Genomic DNA, 15,780 nt, shown 5'->3' with positions numbered 1-15,780 from the left:
CACTCAGGAATCTCATTTCTACAGCATACAGTCTACTTTCCTCATTCTTCCGCCAGTTCCATGCCTGACTGTCATATATCAGGGTAGTTACCAGCACCCATTGTGGACTGCTAGCTTTGCGTCTTTGGACAATTTTCAATAAAAAAAAATTCTCTCAATTGTCATCACTGTTCACTAAGCCAAGTAACCTCCCTTCCTCCCCATCCCAACCCTTACTGTCCAATACCTTATGCGTGAATAAAAAAAAAAATTAAATGCAAACATCACTGGTGATCAACATACCAGTGATGTTTGACAGGAAATAATTTCAGGAATCACTGGTTAAAGTAAGTCAGGTACGTTTCGGTTATACCCTGTATAGAAGATTTCTATATTTTATCTAAAGTCAAAACTAATGATTCTAGCATTTTTAAAAATTCAATTGCAAAAGAAGCGAAAAGATATTATTTTAGATAGATACCCTTCAAATATTAATTGAGATACGAATTCTTCTTTCTCTCCTTGTTCCCCTGAGAAGTAGAGGCTCAAGCACAGGATTAAATTCCATCTAAAATTTTATTTTTAAAATTTAAGAAAAAAAAATTACATATTTGGCATACAAAACAGAACACGGTTAATTTTGAATGTACAGGACACAGTTAATTGTTCTAAAGTAAGCTCAATGATCATTCACCGTAAATTCCATGCTGTCCAGAGCTTCCTCATTGAACCTGGCACATGGTCCTAGTTATTGAATTCATTAATTTGAATTGTGGTATAGTCTCATGTTAGATTGCTTGGTAATAAATATTTGTTAACCTATTCAGTCTTTTATCATTGCAATCCTATCTAATAGAAAAACCTTATTACAATGGCATATAAGCGTCATTCATTTTGTCTTAAACAACCAACTCAACCAACGCGACATTGGTCGCTTTGCAATAAAATTCCAAGTAAATGGAATATTTCTGAACGTATCCGAAAACTAAAAACTGCTTTTGAAAGGTGATAAAATACGCTTTCAAATTGTATTATTTAAATAAAAATATTTTTTTATATATATTTAAATTTTTATTAAAAAAAATTTAAAATGGCTCACTTTAATTTTTTGTAACTAAAAGTACTGATAGTGAAAAAACATATAAAAACCCACGCAATTTATGTCACCTTGCTTTTTTACCATTTTGTACAAAAATTATGATTTTATAAAAAATTCACAATTGCGTTCAGAACCTTTGGTTACAAAAAGGTGCACTTTTTAAAACTTATATAGTTAACTCTATGTTTGATTATAAAGCATGGTGTTTTCTGTTTCTATATCCGTTTAGATTATATTTCTCACCACGGCAATAAGGAAGATACAACGATTTCTATGAGACATGACGTGTGATTTGAAAAGATGGGGAATGTTTAAACACCAATCGTGCACATTTTGACCTGTATTGGAGTATATATAGTCAGATGCCTGCTTTTTGCTAGTTGCATTTTTTATTTAGGGACACACCACGTGGAATTACCTTAAAGTTGGCGTCTAACCCTCTACGGAGTGCCAATGCTTCCACTTCGGTGGCGATGTTTTCCTGGGTAGTCCCCTTCGTCTCAATGTAGTAGCACTCGCTAGAGGCGTAGTGGCAAGATATGGCCTTGCGGAAATTCTGAAAACAGATATATATATTTATTTATTTATACTGGGTTTTTACAGACGATCTCACACAAAGACACAATAATTTTCATATACTTAAATAAAGATTAAAATATAAAACAAATTAAAATTCAAAATTAAAAATACATATTAAATACAAATATTACAGAAAAGTAAGAGACGCAAGTAATACATAATATAATCAGTGCAACATATTATTTAACAATAGCAGAATAGGGAATTCTCTTCACACCAAAAAATCACTTATTATTAATTATTCACATGTAGAAACACTTCAGACACAAGAATACATAGTTTTTATAATTTTCAAAAATCATTTATTAAAGTTATAATGACTTTAAAAACAGGCGCGAACTAAATATTTCAATACAGCTAAAAACGCCCGGTGATTGATCAAGCGTTCAAGGGCGAACGATGACGTCACTGTTGACCGGCCTGAGTAGATCCTGCATACCGATGGCGTCGGCGGCGGCAAAGGTGTAACGTAGCACTTGTGACGTAGCGGTCAAAATGGCGCATGACCGTTTTCAGAGCCGAAATAGCACGCAATTTTTAAAACAACTACAAAAAATTGAAAATGCATTTAAAAAAAAAGAAAAAAAAGAGGCACATAATAAAATAATTATCTTTATTGAAATAAATTATTAACAAAATGCACGAGAATTCCCTATTTTTTTTCTGAATCCATATAAATTATCAACAAAATTATCTACTTCAGCACACTCAATCTTATTATACAGTCGACACATTTGGGTCAGAGGGCTAAAATAGGCGACATATAAAACGTTAGATTATGAAATTACGGAAATAATTACACATGAAAAACAGTATACATTTAGTACAGTCTCTATGAGAGTTTGACCACAGAACTTTAATTTGAGTGTTGTTAGTAATGTTCATTTTGTGTGGCAGAATTTTGGAAATCACCGGGAGTCTCTAATCTCGAAAGTTACACACTTTAAATCTGCCTGTCTCCCGGGGTGTCGACTTCACCCTAGACCCCTACACCCGCCTTTACGATGTAACACCGGATCGAGTGGATGGAAGACCTGAATCATTTGACCCAGTTCTTCGCGACGATGCCCTCGGGGCTGAGACCTAGAGAAGTAGCTGCGCGGGACCCATTAGCCACGGCCACGGCCGGCCAGCCATTGGCTGACTGACACCACCATAGCGACTCGATTCTGACTTCTTCAGGTATCGCTGGGCTGGAGTCACGAAGCTTCAGCCAGGGTTCAGCATCCGTCAGCAGCATAGGTGGGCATGCAGATATCACCTTATAAAAAACCTATCAGTTTTCCAAATCATCAGGTCGATCTACCATATTTTTAAATACATCTATTTGAATTTCACTTCCTCACTTCTCGACATCCGATCGAGCTGAAACCCAGCCGATAGACTTGTTGTCGATGACAATGCATTCTACCAACTTTTGGTGGCAATCACATACACACATACAGACATATACGGAATACGGAAGGTTCAATCCTTAGTAAAAAAAACTTTGTTTTACGGGTTGATTTTTTAAGCCCATTAGTTTCAAGCCTAATTCATTTCCAAACTATTTATTATTTTATAAAGTTAGTTCATTAGTATTGTTATTATTTTTTTTGTTAAATATATCTACCAAAATTAATTTTATAATGTGCATTTCATTTATTACCAACTTAGTTAACAGTGTCTTTTACCCACAGATAACTTAGCTGACACCTTAGCTAACAGTGTCGTTCACCCACAGATAACTAGCTGACACATTGGTTAACAGTGTCTTTCACCCACACATAAATAGCTGACACCTTAGTTAACAGTGTCTTTCACCCACAGATAACTAGCTGACACCTTAGTTAACAGTGTCTTTCACCCACAGATAACTAGCTGACACCTTGGCTAACAGTGTCTTTCACCCACAGATAACTAGCTGACACCTTGGCTAACAGTGTCTTTCACCCACAGATAACTAGCTGACACCTTAGTTAACAGTGTCTTTCACCCACAGATAACTAGCTAACACCTTAGTTAACAGTGTCTTTCACCCACAGATAACTAGCTGACACCTTAGTTAACAGTGTCTTTCACCCACAGATAACTAGCCGACACCTTGAGTTTTAATAATTTCTTTGCTCTGCCATGAACTTTGCTTTAAGATTTCGATGTCTGGTGTTCAACAATTATTTCCTACTCATTAACATGGAGATAGGCGATTCGATGGCGTGATCTCGATTCCTAAATAACTGCATTGCCTAAAATACAATCACCATTTTATTCAGTGTAGCATTTTGGCTCCAACATAGATTTCCAAACACCATATCGTAGCATTTTGACGGCCAACTACCTTACTGTAGCAGTTTGTTAGGTAAGAATGAAAGATGGCTTACATTAGATGTGTTAGGTCCTGATCCGTGGACCAGGAGCGGATGGAAGAAGACCGTGTCCCCTGCTTCCATATTGACATAGACCCTCGCATGTTCCGGAGCCACCTCCAGGTGATTCTGGATTCCGTGGTAGGCCTTGTTCACCTGACCAAATAAATATCACATTGAAAAACATACATTACTGTACCAGAATCGATGCAGTGGTTAGGGCAATTTTAATAGCTTCCATCAATGGAAAAGATACAAATCCCTTTACTTATAATGGCCGTGTAAATATTACGCCGTGCGCTAAGTCAGCATCGTGAAAAACTTACGGCCGTTCTTCCCAATCCTACTGATCAACTGCTGAGCAGAAATTTTGGCTCGACACTACTCAAACGCACAACTATGCTCTTTCCAACGGAAAAGTGACAACTGAGTGATCAACCAATTTAAGGAAGCCAAACTACTGGATTAAGCTTGCCTCAGTAAATGACTACTTATAAAAAGTGTCAACAGAGTGAAACATATTTGCGAGGCCAAGGCACGGTGGCATTAAAGTAAGCTACTTTATTTTTAACATATTTCATACGCTTAAATATTAAATATCGGTTTACGTATTACAGTACTTAAAAAATATATGCATTAATAATAAATACAATAATTAATTCGTCAATGTTAATTTAGCATTGAAAGTTTTAACTTTGATGTCATTTTATTGTCTATGAAAGTGGGCATGGCCACTTAAGATAATCAACAGTAAAGATGTTTGGAAACAGGCGAATCGAACGTTACTGAATAAATCACTTGGCTGATCGGACCCTGAGATTGATCGTTCGAAATTTTGGGAACAACGGCCGTTAGTTTATTGCTAGGCATAAGAATCTAATAAGTAAAATGGAAAGCATATTCCACAACAACAAATTATACCTGAAATGTTAAATTAATTGATATAGAGTTATATATTCATATATATATGGAGAGCAGTTCACAATTGAGTATGATACGAACCCCGATGTATGGCAGTGAGACATGGAACTGGCAAAGAAAGGATGAAAGTAGACCGAATGCTATAGAAATAAGATCATCACTGAGACAGGTGCGTGGTAAAACCAAAATATATTACCGTGTTAAAAATGTGGAAATTCCGGAAAGAACGGAGAATGCAAGGCTGAAGTAAGCGTAGTGAAGAAAATTACGAAAGGGACGCCTAGACGGTTTGGGCATGTAGAGAGGAAGAATGAAAAAAGGAGTGTAAGAAAAACATTTGACACGAAACTAGTCTTGAATTGATCTGAACTACCTGCTCATTGTAACCGCTCACGTACCACTAATGAGTTGTCGAGTTACTTTTCACCATAGATGTATGAATTTTATAGACAGGGCATCTCAAATCTCGTGCACAGACAAATAGAGATGATATAAAACTGAAATCTAAAATAGGCTATCATTTACCTTCTGTCTACCTAACGAAAGTACCTTATCAAAGATGAGATGACGGGTACTCGGGTTAAGGGTACGACAGGTACTCTCGGCTAACAACGGACAGTGGCGGGCAGCGCACGCATCGATCTCTCTTCTCTGTTCTACGGCATTTTTTAAACGTATAAAAGTACTTGATTAAAGAGCAGGTACTCTAGACCAGTGCTCCGCAACCGGTGTGCCGTGGCACACTGGTGTGCCGTGAGCCGGACACAGGTGTGCCGCGGTCAAATTCAATGTCTTTGACATTTTACAATATTTCATTATGTGTAACCTAACGTGTAATGTGTAACTGTGTAATGTTAACCGTTTTCAGCTCGTCAAAGCCATCTTCAGATTGGTACACGAAACCGGTTACGGTCAAAATAAAATTAAGTGGAATAAAGTTTTTTATTTGTTTTATTATAATATACACGGTGTCCGGAAACTCGTAGTACAAGCGGGAAAATGGAGAATCTACACCACATGGGGAACCCAAATAAATATAAAGTTTTTTGATTTGAGCATTATCATCAAAAAAACAAAAAAAAATATTTTTCGGCTATTTCAGGGTTAAAATTTTTTATTTTGCGAATATGTCAGAGATAGGTATGCAATTCAAAACAACAGATGTTTTAACCCTGCAGAGCAGAAATATTTTATGATTACACCGGATTAAATGAAGGGTGATTTCAAAATAATGCTTTAAATCCGGGTTTCTTTATTTGTTTTACTTTTAAATAGTTTTAATTAGTTGGGTACTTTGATCTTTAGTAATAATTTATAAGAATTTGATCAAAAAAAAATCAACTTCTGACTCGATTTACTCGAAAACGAAAGCTCAAATCAAAAAAAAATTATACTATAAAATCGACTCCAAATGTGATGTAGATTCACCAGTTTCCCGCTTGTACTACAAGTTTCCGGACACCATGTATTATAATGGAATTCCACCACGAATTATCGGTCTCAAAAATAGAAATATTATAAATAAATATATAACATTTGTTGCGGCAAACAGCGGTAAAAAGGGTTTTGTCTCTTGTGTAAAACAAAAAAATCCAACATTACAATTTACACACTGATGCATACATCGAGAAGCATTGATGGTCAAAAATTTACCGGATGAACTTTTGAACATGATGAATGAATGCATTAAAATCGTAAACATAATTAAATCAAGAGCCCTAAACTCGCGAATCTTTGGAATACTCTGTGCAGAAATGGGAGCCGAATATGAATCCTTATTGTTTTATACATACTGAAATTCGTTGGCTATCCCGAGGCAAAGTTTTGGCTAGATTTTTTGAGCTTCGTCACGAGGTGCGTGAGTTTCTTTTAAATCAAAATATGTCCAAACTATATCATCACCTCAATGATAACTACTGGATAGCCAAACTTGCATACATGGTTGATATATTCAAGCATTTGAATAAACTTAATAACGAACTTTGGCAGAAAGATTTGCAAAAAGGATGTTTGGAAATGTACCAAAGGATGAACCATAGTACAATTGAAAACAAACAATTAACTGTGGATCTGGCCCAACAACATTTAAGTATGCTTCAGCAGAAATTTGGTCAGTATTTTTATTCCATTAATACGGAACAATATGATTGGATTCGAAATCCTTTTGCAACCAATGCAATAAATTCTACGGAAGCACTCTGCCTCTGCAAATTCGAGTGGAATTTACAGATTTAAATAATGACATGACATTAAAACTTCACTTCTCCGAAGATCCATTAGATGTTTTCTGGATTTACGTTAAAAAAGAATATCCTCACATTTCCCTCAAAGCATTCTTAACACTACTTCCATTTTCAACAACATATTTATGTGAACAAAGTTTTTCAACGCTTGTATTAATTAAAAATGATAAGCGGTTATGCTTAAAAGTTCTTGACCAAGAACTTCGGGTTGTCAAAAATCGAGCCGAATATAAAACTTTTGTGTTCATTGAAACAAGCGTAGGTTAATTTAACAATTAATCGCTCATTAATTTATTATTATTTTACAATAATTATTAAGATTGCGTAAAAATAAATATGTTATAGTTATATGCATGTATGTATACTTTTCAAATAAAAAACAAGAAATTATTGTAAAATTTGTGTATCAACTTAATATCTACGAGTATATATTTTAGCTTTTGGTGTGCCGCGGAATTCTAGGAAGAAATTTGGTGTGTCGTAGGTGAGAAAAGGTTGCGGAGCACTGCTCTAGACCCAATCACTTCGCCAGCGATTCAGGTTGAGTAAAACGATTGATCGACCCAGCTCTATGTGAAAGTGAATGATAGAATAAAAAAAGTTGAGCAAAGCCATGTCAAGAGTATATAAAAATGTGAATGAAACAACGAGTATACCTTTTCATCAGGGTAAGTGTGTGGGTACAAGTTGCCCTTGTGTGAGCCGGGCACCACGTACAGGCATCCGTTCTTCTTGTCAACCTTCTCCATAGCTGTCCAACTGGCGACAATGCGGCCTTCCGGGCGGAACGGGAAGTAATGAAGATCCTTAAATCAAGAACATTTTATATTTAATTTCCCAATCATAAATAACAGGAAAAAGATATGGAGGAAACATCGTATGGAAGCATACTGACTGTTGCTGAGCTACGACTGAATTGTACAGACTATCAAAGCGATGGAGCCTACGAAAGTTATGTGGCACTGTGCTTAGATCAGATGTTGCAAATTTATCAATTTGCACATCCAACATTATTTATTAGGACCATAGAAAGTAGAAATAAGGGAGAAAGATTATTATTAATATAAAATTGCGCACAATGCGTGTCGGCAATATCAAGAGCAGCATCTACAGCTCCTGTTGCACAGTCGACAGTGAGCAGTGAGATGGAAGGTCCTTCGAACCCTTCAAACCATCCCGGCATCGGGGTGGCCAAATACAATTCAATTTATTATTTTTAAAACATTATAAAATTATTAATTTCAGTGTGTTACGTTTATTGTTAATTCTTCTTTACATTTGTAAAGAAGAATTATTAGATAAATATAAATAGTAATCAAATATACTAGTGGTAAAAGAGCTTGCCTTCATTGATGCTAAAAATGTGGATATCCGAATTGATTCTGTTCAATGGCAAGATTTCTCTCCCCACCGGTACGATCATTGACAAGTTAGTCCTGCAAGTTGGGAGATAAACCAGTCTATGCTGTCAGTGACGGAGATAACCATCTTTGAATGCTCTCCATGATAGACCAAACCATTCTTGAATCAGTATGACGTAACGGGTATCAATGTGCAGGTACATCCCCTCTGACTTGTATATGGTTCATTCTGAGCATACTCAAAAGAAAGTCTGTAGGATAGAGCCATGGATAGTAGCTATACTTCCTCATGTAGAGAAATCTCTTCTGAACTCTCATTAACATGAACATTAGGGAATACTTTACCTGGTGTAGATTCCAAATTACCAACGTTTAATAAAGAATTGAATAAAACTATCCGAGAATCCGGGAATCTTTAAAATTTCTTGCAGTGCGTAGAACAAAGCCCAGCATTCTCAGTGAAGTGCTACCATCTCAATATGATCACGAAATATCAGCTCACTATCAAACATGATAAGACATGATATTACAAGATTCTTCATGGTGGAGACACGTTTTAAACTTCGAGTGGGCATTGTATACCGGTAATACCAGGTAAGACTGGCCCTAGTGAATGACAAAATTAAACAGATTAGAAATGACTGACCCTTGTGAAGACGGAAAGATATTGGCAAAAAGACTTTTGAATAACCCTGGGGACTAAGTAATTCACTTCGGCCAATGAGACCACAAAAGAACACGAGATCGGGTTCGGAGGAAACTTTTCTTTCACTGCTACTGCTGCATTGGGGGTGGCGCAGTATGCATTTACGGTAAGAAGTCTAATATGTAATTGACAGGAATAAAGAAGAAGCAGAAGCTATACTGACCTGGTGGGGAGGATGGATAGAAGTGCCTGGAGGCTTGTTGATCAGCATACTGTGCATCCCCATGATGTTAGGTCCGATGAAGCTCTCCACATAGTCCAAAAGATCCTGGTATTCGGTGTACTTGGCGAACACCTCATCGTGGAGGATATCTTGAATCTGAAACACATTGTATATCGTCAGAATAGAGAGAGATGGGTGAGGCAATTGCGAAGTGGCAAGTCACCATTCAACACTATTGAACTACTAGTAAAAAAACATGCCATTTCTGCACCAGACAGGACACATTCCTCTGCACACCTTATTTTATTTGCAGCTAAGTTCGGGACGGCAAAGATAAATAATCTAACCATTATCAGGATCCGCGTTGAAACTGTCAAAAACAAAGGCAAAATTAATTCTACTGTGTTAGAAAGAGAAAACACCACGCTTTATACAGGGTTTTCCAATAAGAGGTGTTATTTTGATATTCAATTGTAAAAGATCAATGGTTTCGTTGCTTGTGTGGCACGTAGCGCCGTCTTGTTGAAAGTAAACATTGTCCAGATCAATACCATCCAATTCCGGCCATAAAAAATCATTAATAATCTCTTTATAGCGCAATCCATTCACCGTAACTGTTGCTCCAGCCTCATTTTCGAAAAAGTAAGGTCCAATGACTCCGGCGGACCATAAACCGCACCAAACAGTCACACGTTGAGGATAGAGAGGTTTTTCAACAATAACTCTTGGGTTTTCCGAGCCCCAGATGTGACAATTTTGCTTGTTTACGAAGCCACCGAGGTGGAGATGGGCCTCATCACTCAAGATGATTTTCATTTGATTCACTCAAGTGAATTTTAATAATTTCAATGCGTTGTTGAAGCGTGTATCGTTCCATTTTTATTAATGGCGTAGTTTCTACTTGTCAAATGTCAAAAAATGACAGATTCAAAAGTAACATCTACCGAAATAGCGGGCTATTCAAAATATCATCTCTTATTGGAAAACCCTGTATTATAATGTAGAAGAATTAAAATATATATGATATCAAAGGTTCCAACCTCGATTTGCAAAAAAATTAGGAAAATTTGGGGATTTAAAAAAAATATATATATGAAATGACAAAAAGTGATGTGATAATAACGTTTGTAATACGTTGGTCCGATAGATGTGTGTGTGTGTGGTTTTAGTTTTTCATTATCAGCAATTTTAGTTACGAAAAACATAAAGTGAGGTATTTAAAACAAAATGTATGTTTGCATTCAAAATTAACCATTCAGGCCTCCGACCGTTATATTTCTTAAGAAGCTGTCAGAAAGTCGGAGAGTTTGTGTATATTTCTGATTCTCAATAGAATCCAAATAAATAGGATATTTCTCAATGTATCCGAAAACTAAATACTGTTTTAGAAAGGTCATGAAATACACTAATATTATTATTAGAAATAAACATATAATTTTTTGAATATTAAAATTTTTAATGCGAATATAAAAAAGTTTATAAATGCTCGCCTATTATAATTTTTTTCATAAACATTAAATTATAACTCAACTGTATGGTCTCCCAACTACTCAAACAATAGAAATAGTTATGTCGACATAACAGTTAACGAGTATACATTTAGGCACAATCAAGTTTTAAAAATAATTCACCAAAATTTAATAATTAAACATAACTTGATTGACTACCATATAGTACCATATTATGAATACGAACCAAATTCATTTTTAGAAAACGAATTTTATAAAATATATTATGATAAAACTATACTAACAGACCGAACGATTAGTCATAATAGACCCGATATAGTTTTACATAACAAAATTAAAAAAATAACTTATGTCATTGATGTCGCTATTCCAAATTCCTGTAATAATAAAAAATCTGTTAATGAAAAAATAAGAAAATACACAGATTCAGGAAATGAAATAAAAAGAATTTGGCATTCTCAGACTATAAAAATATTACCATTCGTTATTTCGGCTACTGGCATTATACCTAGCTCTCTCATTAAAAATTTATGCGTATTAGATCTATCAAAAAATTTATATATAAAGATGCAAAAGTCGGTCATTTTGAATACATGTAGGATAACAAAAGATTTTTTAAATATTTATGTTGAGGGATCAGTAGGATTTATAGGCCCTGTTAGAAGTTCTACCGAGCCGAACCCTCTGATATGAAAATATCTGGAGTCGGTGAATTATTTTCCCATTTGATCTCTGGTGAGTTGACGTGTTGTTCTTGTATTGTTTTGTATTTATTTTGCTTATATAATGCACTTACATAATGTTGATTGACTAGATGATCATTTGTGGAAAAGTGTGTGGAAGGGTTTAGTTTTTCCTATGGGGAAGATTTAACCCGGACAATAAAATCGGAAGTTTGAAAAAAAAAAAAGTCATTGAATATTGTTTGCATATCACCTACTAAGCATTATTTTCTATTATGTTTCTAATACTCCCCCCCAAATGAGCTATAGGCTCAATTTATGAAGAGTATAATAAGAAAAAAACATTATATATATTGTCCGTAGTAAATATCTAAGGCTGGCTTTACACTCTTATGTAAAAATTACGAATTACGTTTTTGATAAGTTACTCGTGAGTGCATTTACATAAACATGCATCAAATTTATGGTATGGATTTGCTGCTGTCAATTTACGCAATTTTGTCAATAAAGACGAAAGAGCCCAAATAAAGTGTTGGAATAGACGTTAGCTTGAGAGAAATAATTCGCCACGTACTGTTGTTCCGTTACCGGCAGAATTGAATAGAGTACCGATTCTTTAATTTTATCCGAATGACAAATACGTCATGTCAGAAACAGATACAATGAGATTAGAAGAGTGGGATCGATAATTTAAAAGAAGAGTGCTCATTTTCAGAAAGCTCCAATGACAGGTTTTCACATAAAACATAAAATTATAACAACAAACTAAGGGTCCAGTACCCGTGGGCAAAAATATTTACAAGAAATACAAAATTGTAAATATTAAATAACATATAACAACACAAATAAATGACAATACCTATATTAATTTTATCCTCACTGACAACACCAATAATCACTAATATATGTATAAACCTACAACTAAACTGAACAAATGTTTATAAAATGAATCACATGCAACTGGACAGGGTTCATATCAACAACAAGATAACTTGAAGTATGTTATTAATAATTATTTAACAATAGCTAGGCTGTATTTTTTAAATGTTTTAAATGTTTAAATGTAAAAAAGATTATATTGTTTTCGGGAGAGAACATACTTATCCACTTATTCTCATCAGATTTTAGATTATTAATAAAAATACTAGTTTTTGTAGGAAAAAAAATCCAACATAACCTGACTTTTAATTTATGGCATCTCGCATCATCATCGTACGCTAAAATACTTGTGTTTAAAGTCAGTCTTACAAATACAAAATTATTTATTACATCATTTTTTAAAACTAAAATTCCCGATTGGTGCCTATATGGGTGCATTCTGTGTTAATTCACAGTGAAATAAAATTGTGTACGGCGAAATGTCTGACACTTCACTCTGGTTATCTAATTTAACTTAGTCACCGCCAAGGAAAGATTAGATGGTATCTTTAAAGTCCTAGAAATATGTACTTACAAAATAATCGCGATTAATTCATTCAAAATTTCAATTTAATTTGTTAATAGTCGTACAATCAGTAGTTTATCAATGTTTGGAGGTATCTTTGCCAATTATCAATAAAGATTAATATGTATGAAAAAAAAAACGATGGCAATATAATAATAATCTTTTTTTTTACATTACACTCAGGGCATATGTAATCTTTGGGGGTGATGTGTGGAGGGGCAGGTTCCTGCATATTTGCTTGACAGACTGAACTGGTCCCGTGAATCTCTCCTACACACAATACACGCCAAAGAAACAATTAACATTCTGTATTTGAGGGTAGTTACGGCTATTCCTCAACAAAACCCTTGGAATGAAATACCACTGTCTATTAGAATATCGACATTGCAGTGCATCAAGAAGTTCTGCAGCAAATGGTTGCTGACTGCACGTCAGCCGCACAACATCATAATTGATAAATACCTAATGAAAATAATTTGTGATGGTGATTTTGTAATTATGTTATTGAATTTGAATTTTGTTTGATTTAATTTGAATTTTAAATATTAGATTTAATTTGAATTATTTGATGTTCGCAGATGATACTGTTATTTAGTTTGAAGGAGACGATTAGAAGGAAACACACCACCTCGCTAACACCGGTATAAACAGAGTGAAACAATGGCTGGACAGCAATTTGCTTACATTAACTCTTTGCATGCGGCCGTATCAACTGTTGTTACGGCAAAAAGTCTATACTCACACGCGGCTGCATCAACAGTTGATACGAAAACTTTGACGGCCGATATTCCAGCGCTCTTTCGTCATAAATGTATTTCTTGCTCACTTGGACATTCGTAGAACTATCACGATGCTGACATCTACAAGAATTTCTCAAAAATACAATTGTATTTCATAAAAAAAGATCGATAATCAAGTGCGCCTCTTCGCGCGTTTTAGTCCTTTAGTTTATTTTTGTCAACGGATGGCGTTAGTACTAGTATGTCATTCACAACTTTTCATAACTAAAAATGATAAGTGATCATGGTGTCCCACTTGCGTCTATCAACGCAGTGGCCTAAGTACACACACGCCGAGTGAATGGCGGGACCACATTCAAAAGATACGGTACGTCTTTGTATGAAATTTTATGTTTTTGTTTTTATAAACATCTAAGAGTGTTGACCCACGAGGATTTGTTTTCAAATTGTGGAGAATAATCTGTTCTGTCTATATAGTCCAATAAATCATGCCAGAATGCTATATAATTTGACATTTAATTGCGTGCATAGGTATTTAAAAAAATATGTACCGCGTACGGGTATAGATAAAACGGAGCAAATTAATGCGTTCAAAAGGTTAAACGTATCAAAAACCAAATACCTAACATTCAGTTCTACTATTACAGGGCAACCCCAAACACCTCACCACCTTACAATACATAAAATTAACTGTAACTTTCGAAATAATAACCTTCCATGTAAGTGTGAACCCCTCGGTGTGTTAAATTTATTAAATATTTAGGCGTTATAATTGATAATAATCTCAAATGGAAGAACCAGATTAAAAATGTAGCTAAAAGAGTGTGCACCCTGATTCACATATTCATTTCATTACGATAAATTTTAAAAAAACAAGACTTAAAAAACATATACTACGGGCTGTGTAACTCAATCATAACCTACGGTTGCATTGGGTGGGGAGGTACAGGAAGAACAACATTAAACCCATTATTGAAGGCACAGAAATCTATTTTACGTGTTATTATGAAGAAACCTTTCAGATATTCGAGCAACGCTCTCTTCAAGGACTTTAATGTACTAGATGTCCGACAGTGCCTTATAAAAAAAATTGCAATCCATGTTCATAAAAATAAAAACAAAATGAAAACAGCCGAACACAAACATCAAACCAGAAGTAAGGGAAGAAATGACTTTTCCGTTCCAACAAGCAACAGAGCGGCTTATCAAAAAATATTCTCATTTCTCGGTCGTAAAATATATAATAAAATCCCCTCTCAGCTGAAACTGTGTGAATTGTCATCCTTCGGTCCAAGAGTGACAAAATGGTTGTGGGATCTAGGCAGGACTGATTCCGAAATGTTACTAAAAAATGTAATTTGATAATTATTTATCACGAACGCCTCTATGTATCTTTATTTATCTTTTTATGTATCTTTTATGTATCTCCGTTTTAACATACTTATTTGATCTGGTCTTAAATCCTGTATTCGTCTAGGATAACTTGAAACCTGTAAATTTGACTGTCCTAAAATGGGAATCCTTCCTAGTTGGACAGTCAAAAGCATAAAATGTAATCAATATTATAAAAAAATAAATAAAATACAGGGTGTATTGGCACGTACCCGACAAACTTTAACCAGCTATTCCTTAGCACATTTGGAGTAAAAAATGTTATGGGCACTTTGCTGTCCGGTAACATTTTTTTAAATAAAAAATGTATTATTCATATTTTCACCACATGTCACCAATGTTTTATCCTTTGTCAAAGTTTGAAAACCCGTCTAGCAATATTTTGTTCGAGTTTCGTTGAATAATGTGCGTACGTACCTACGTTGGCGCGCTTTTACAATCACAACGAAATGGCACGGCACCATTCGTCTCATTTTTAACTATTATTATTTAGTGTGTACGAAAGAGCGAGGACACTTTTTGACACACTTGCTAATAACAGCTGTTGAACACGAGAAACTATGCAAATGACAGTGACGGAGTGTGGATTTTTTATTTATTTTTTGTTTTTATTGGAAAAAAAATGTTACCGGACAGCAAAGCGCTCATAACATTTT

At 34.9% G+C, this 15,780-nt stretch overlaps 1 protein-coding gene across 2 annotated transcripts in view; it reads right to left on the bottom strand.

The window, feature by feature from the left end:
* LOC149411924 (phytanoyl-CoA dioxygenase, peroxisomal-like) overlaps positions 1–15,780 on the bottom strand; it is a 40,198-nt gene that overhangs the window by 9,772 nt on the left and 14,646 nt on the right. The window contains exons 4-8 of one of the 2 annotated variants that reach the window (XM_089646230.1): positions 9,397–9,552; positions 7,823–7,972; positions 4,018–4,158; positions 1,497–1,634; positions 461–547 (exon numbers count right to left, since the gene is read on the bottom strand). In XM_089646230.1, the coding sequence (XP_089502356.1) occupies positions 464–547; positions 1,497–1,634; positions 4,018–4,158; positions 7,823–7,972; positions 9,397–9,552 (669 nt within the window). In that variant the 3' untranslated portion in view covers positions 461–463. The remainder of the gene's footprint in view (positions 1–460; positions 548–1,496; positions 1,635–4,017; positions 4,159–7,822; positions 7,973–9,396; positions 9,553–15,780) is intronic. The other variant, XM_089646231.1, reaches the window with a different exon arrangement.

This window comes from Hesperophylax consimilis, chromosome 24 (genome assembly GCF_061612785.1).
Source record: "Hesperophylax consimilis isolate HC1 chromosome 24, BYU_Hcon_1.0, whole genome shotgun sequence".
In the NCBI taxonomy this organism is placed as follows: domain Eukaryota; kingdom Metazoa; phylum Arthropoda; class Insecta; order Trichoptera; family Limnephilidae; genus Hesperophylax; species Hesperophylax consimilis.
This window is presented reverse-complemented; position numbering and strand designations above follow the sequence as displayed.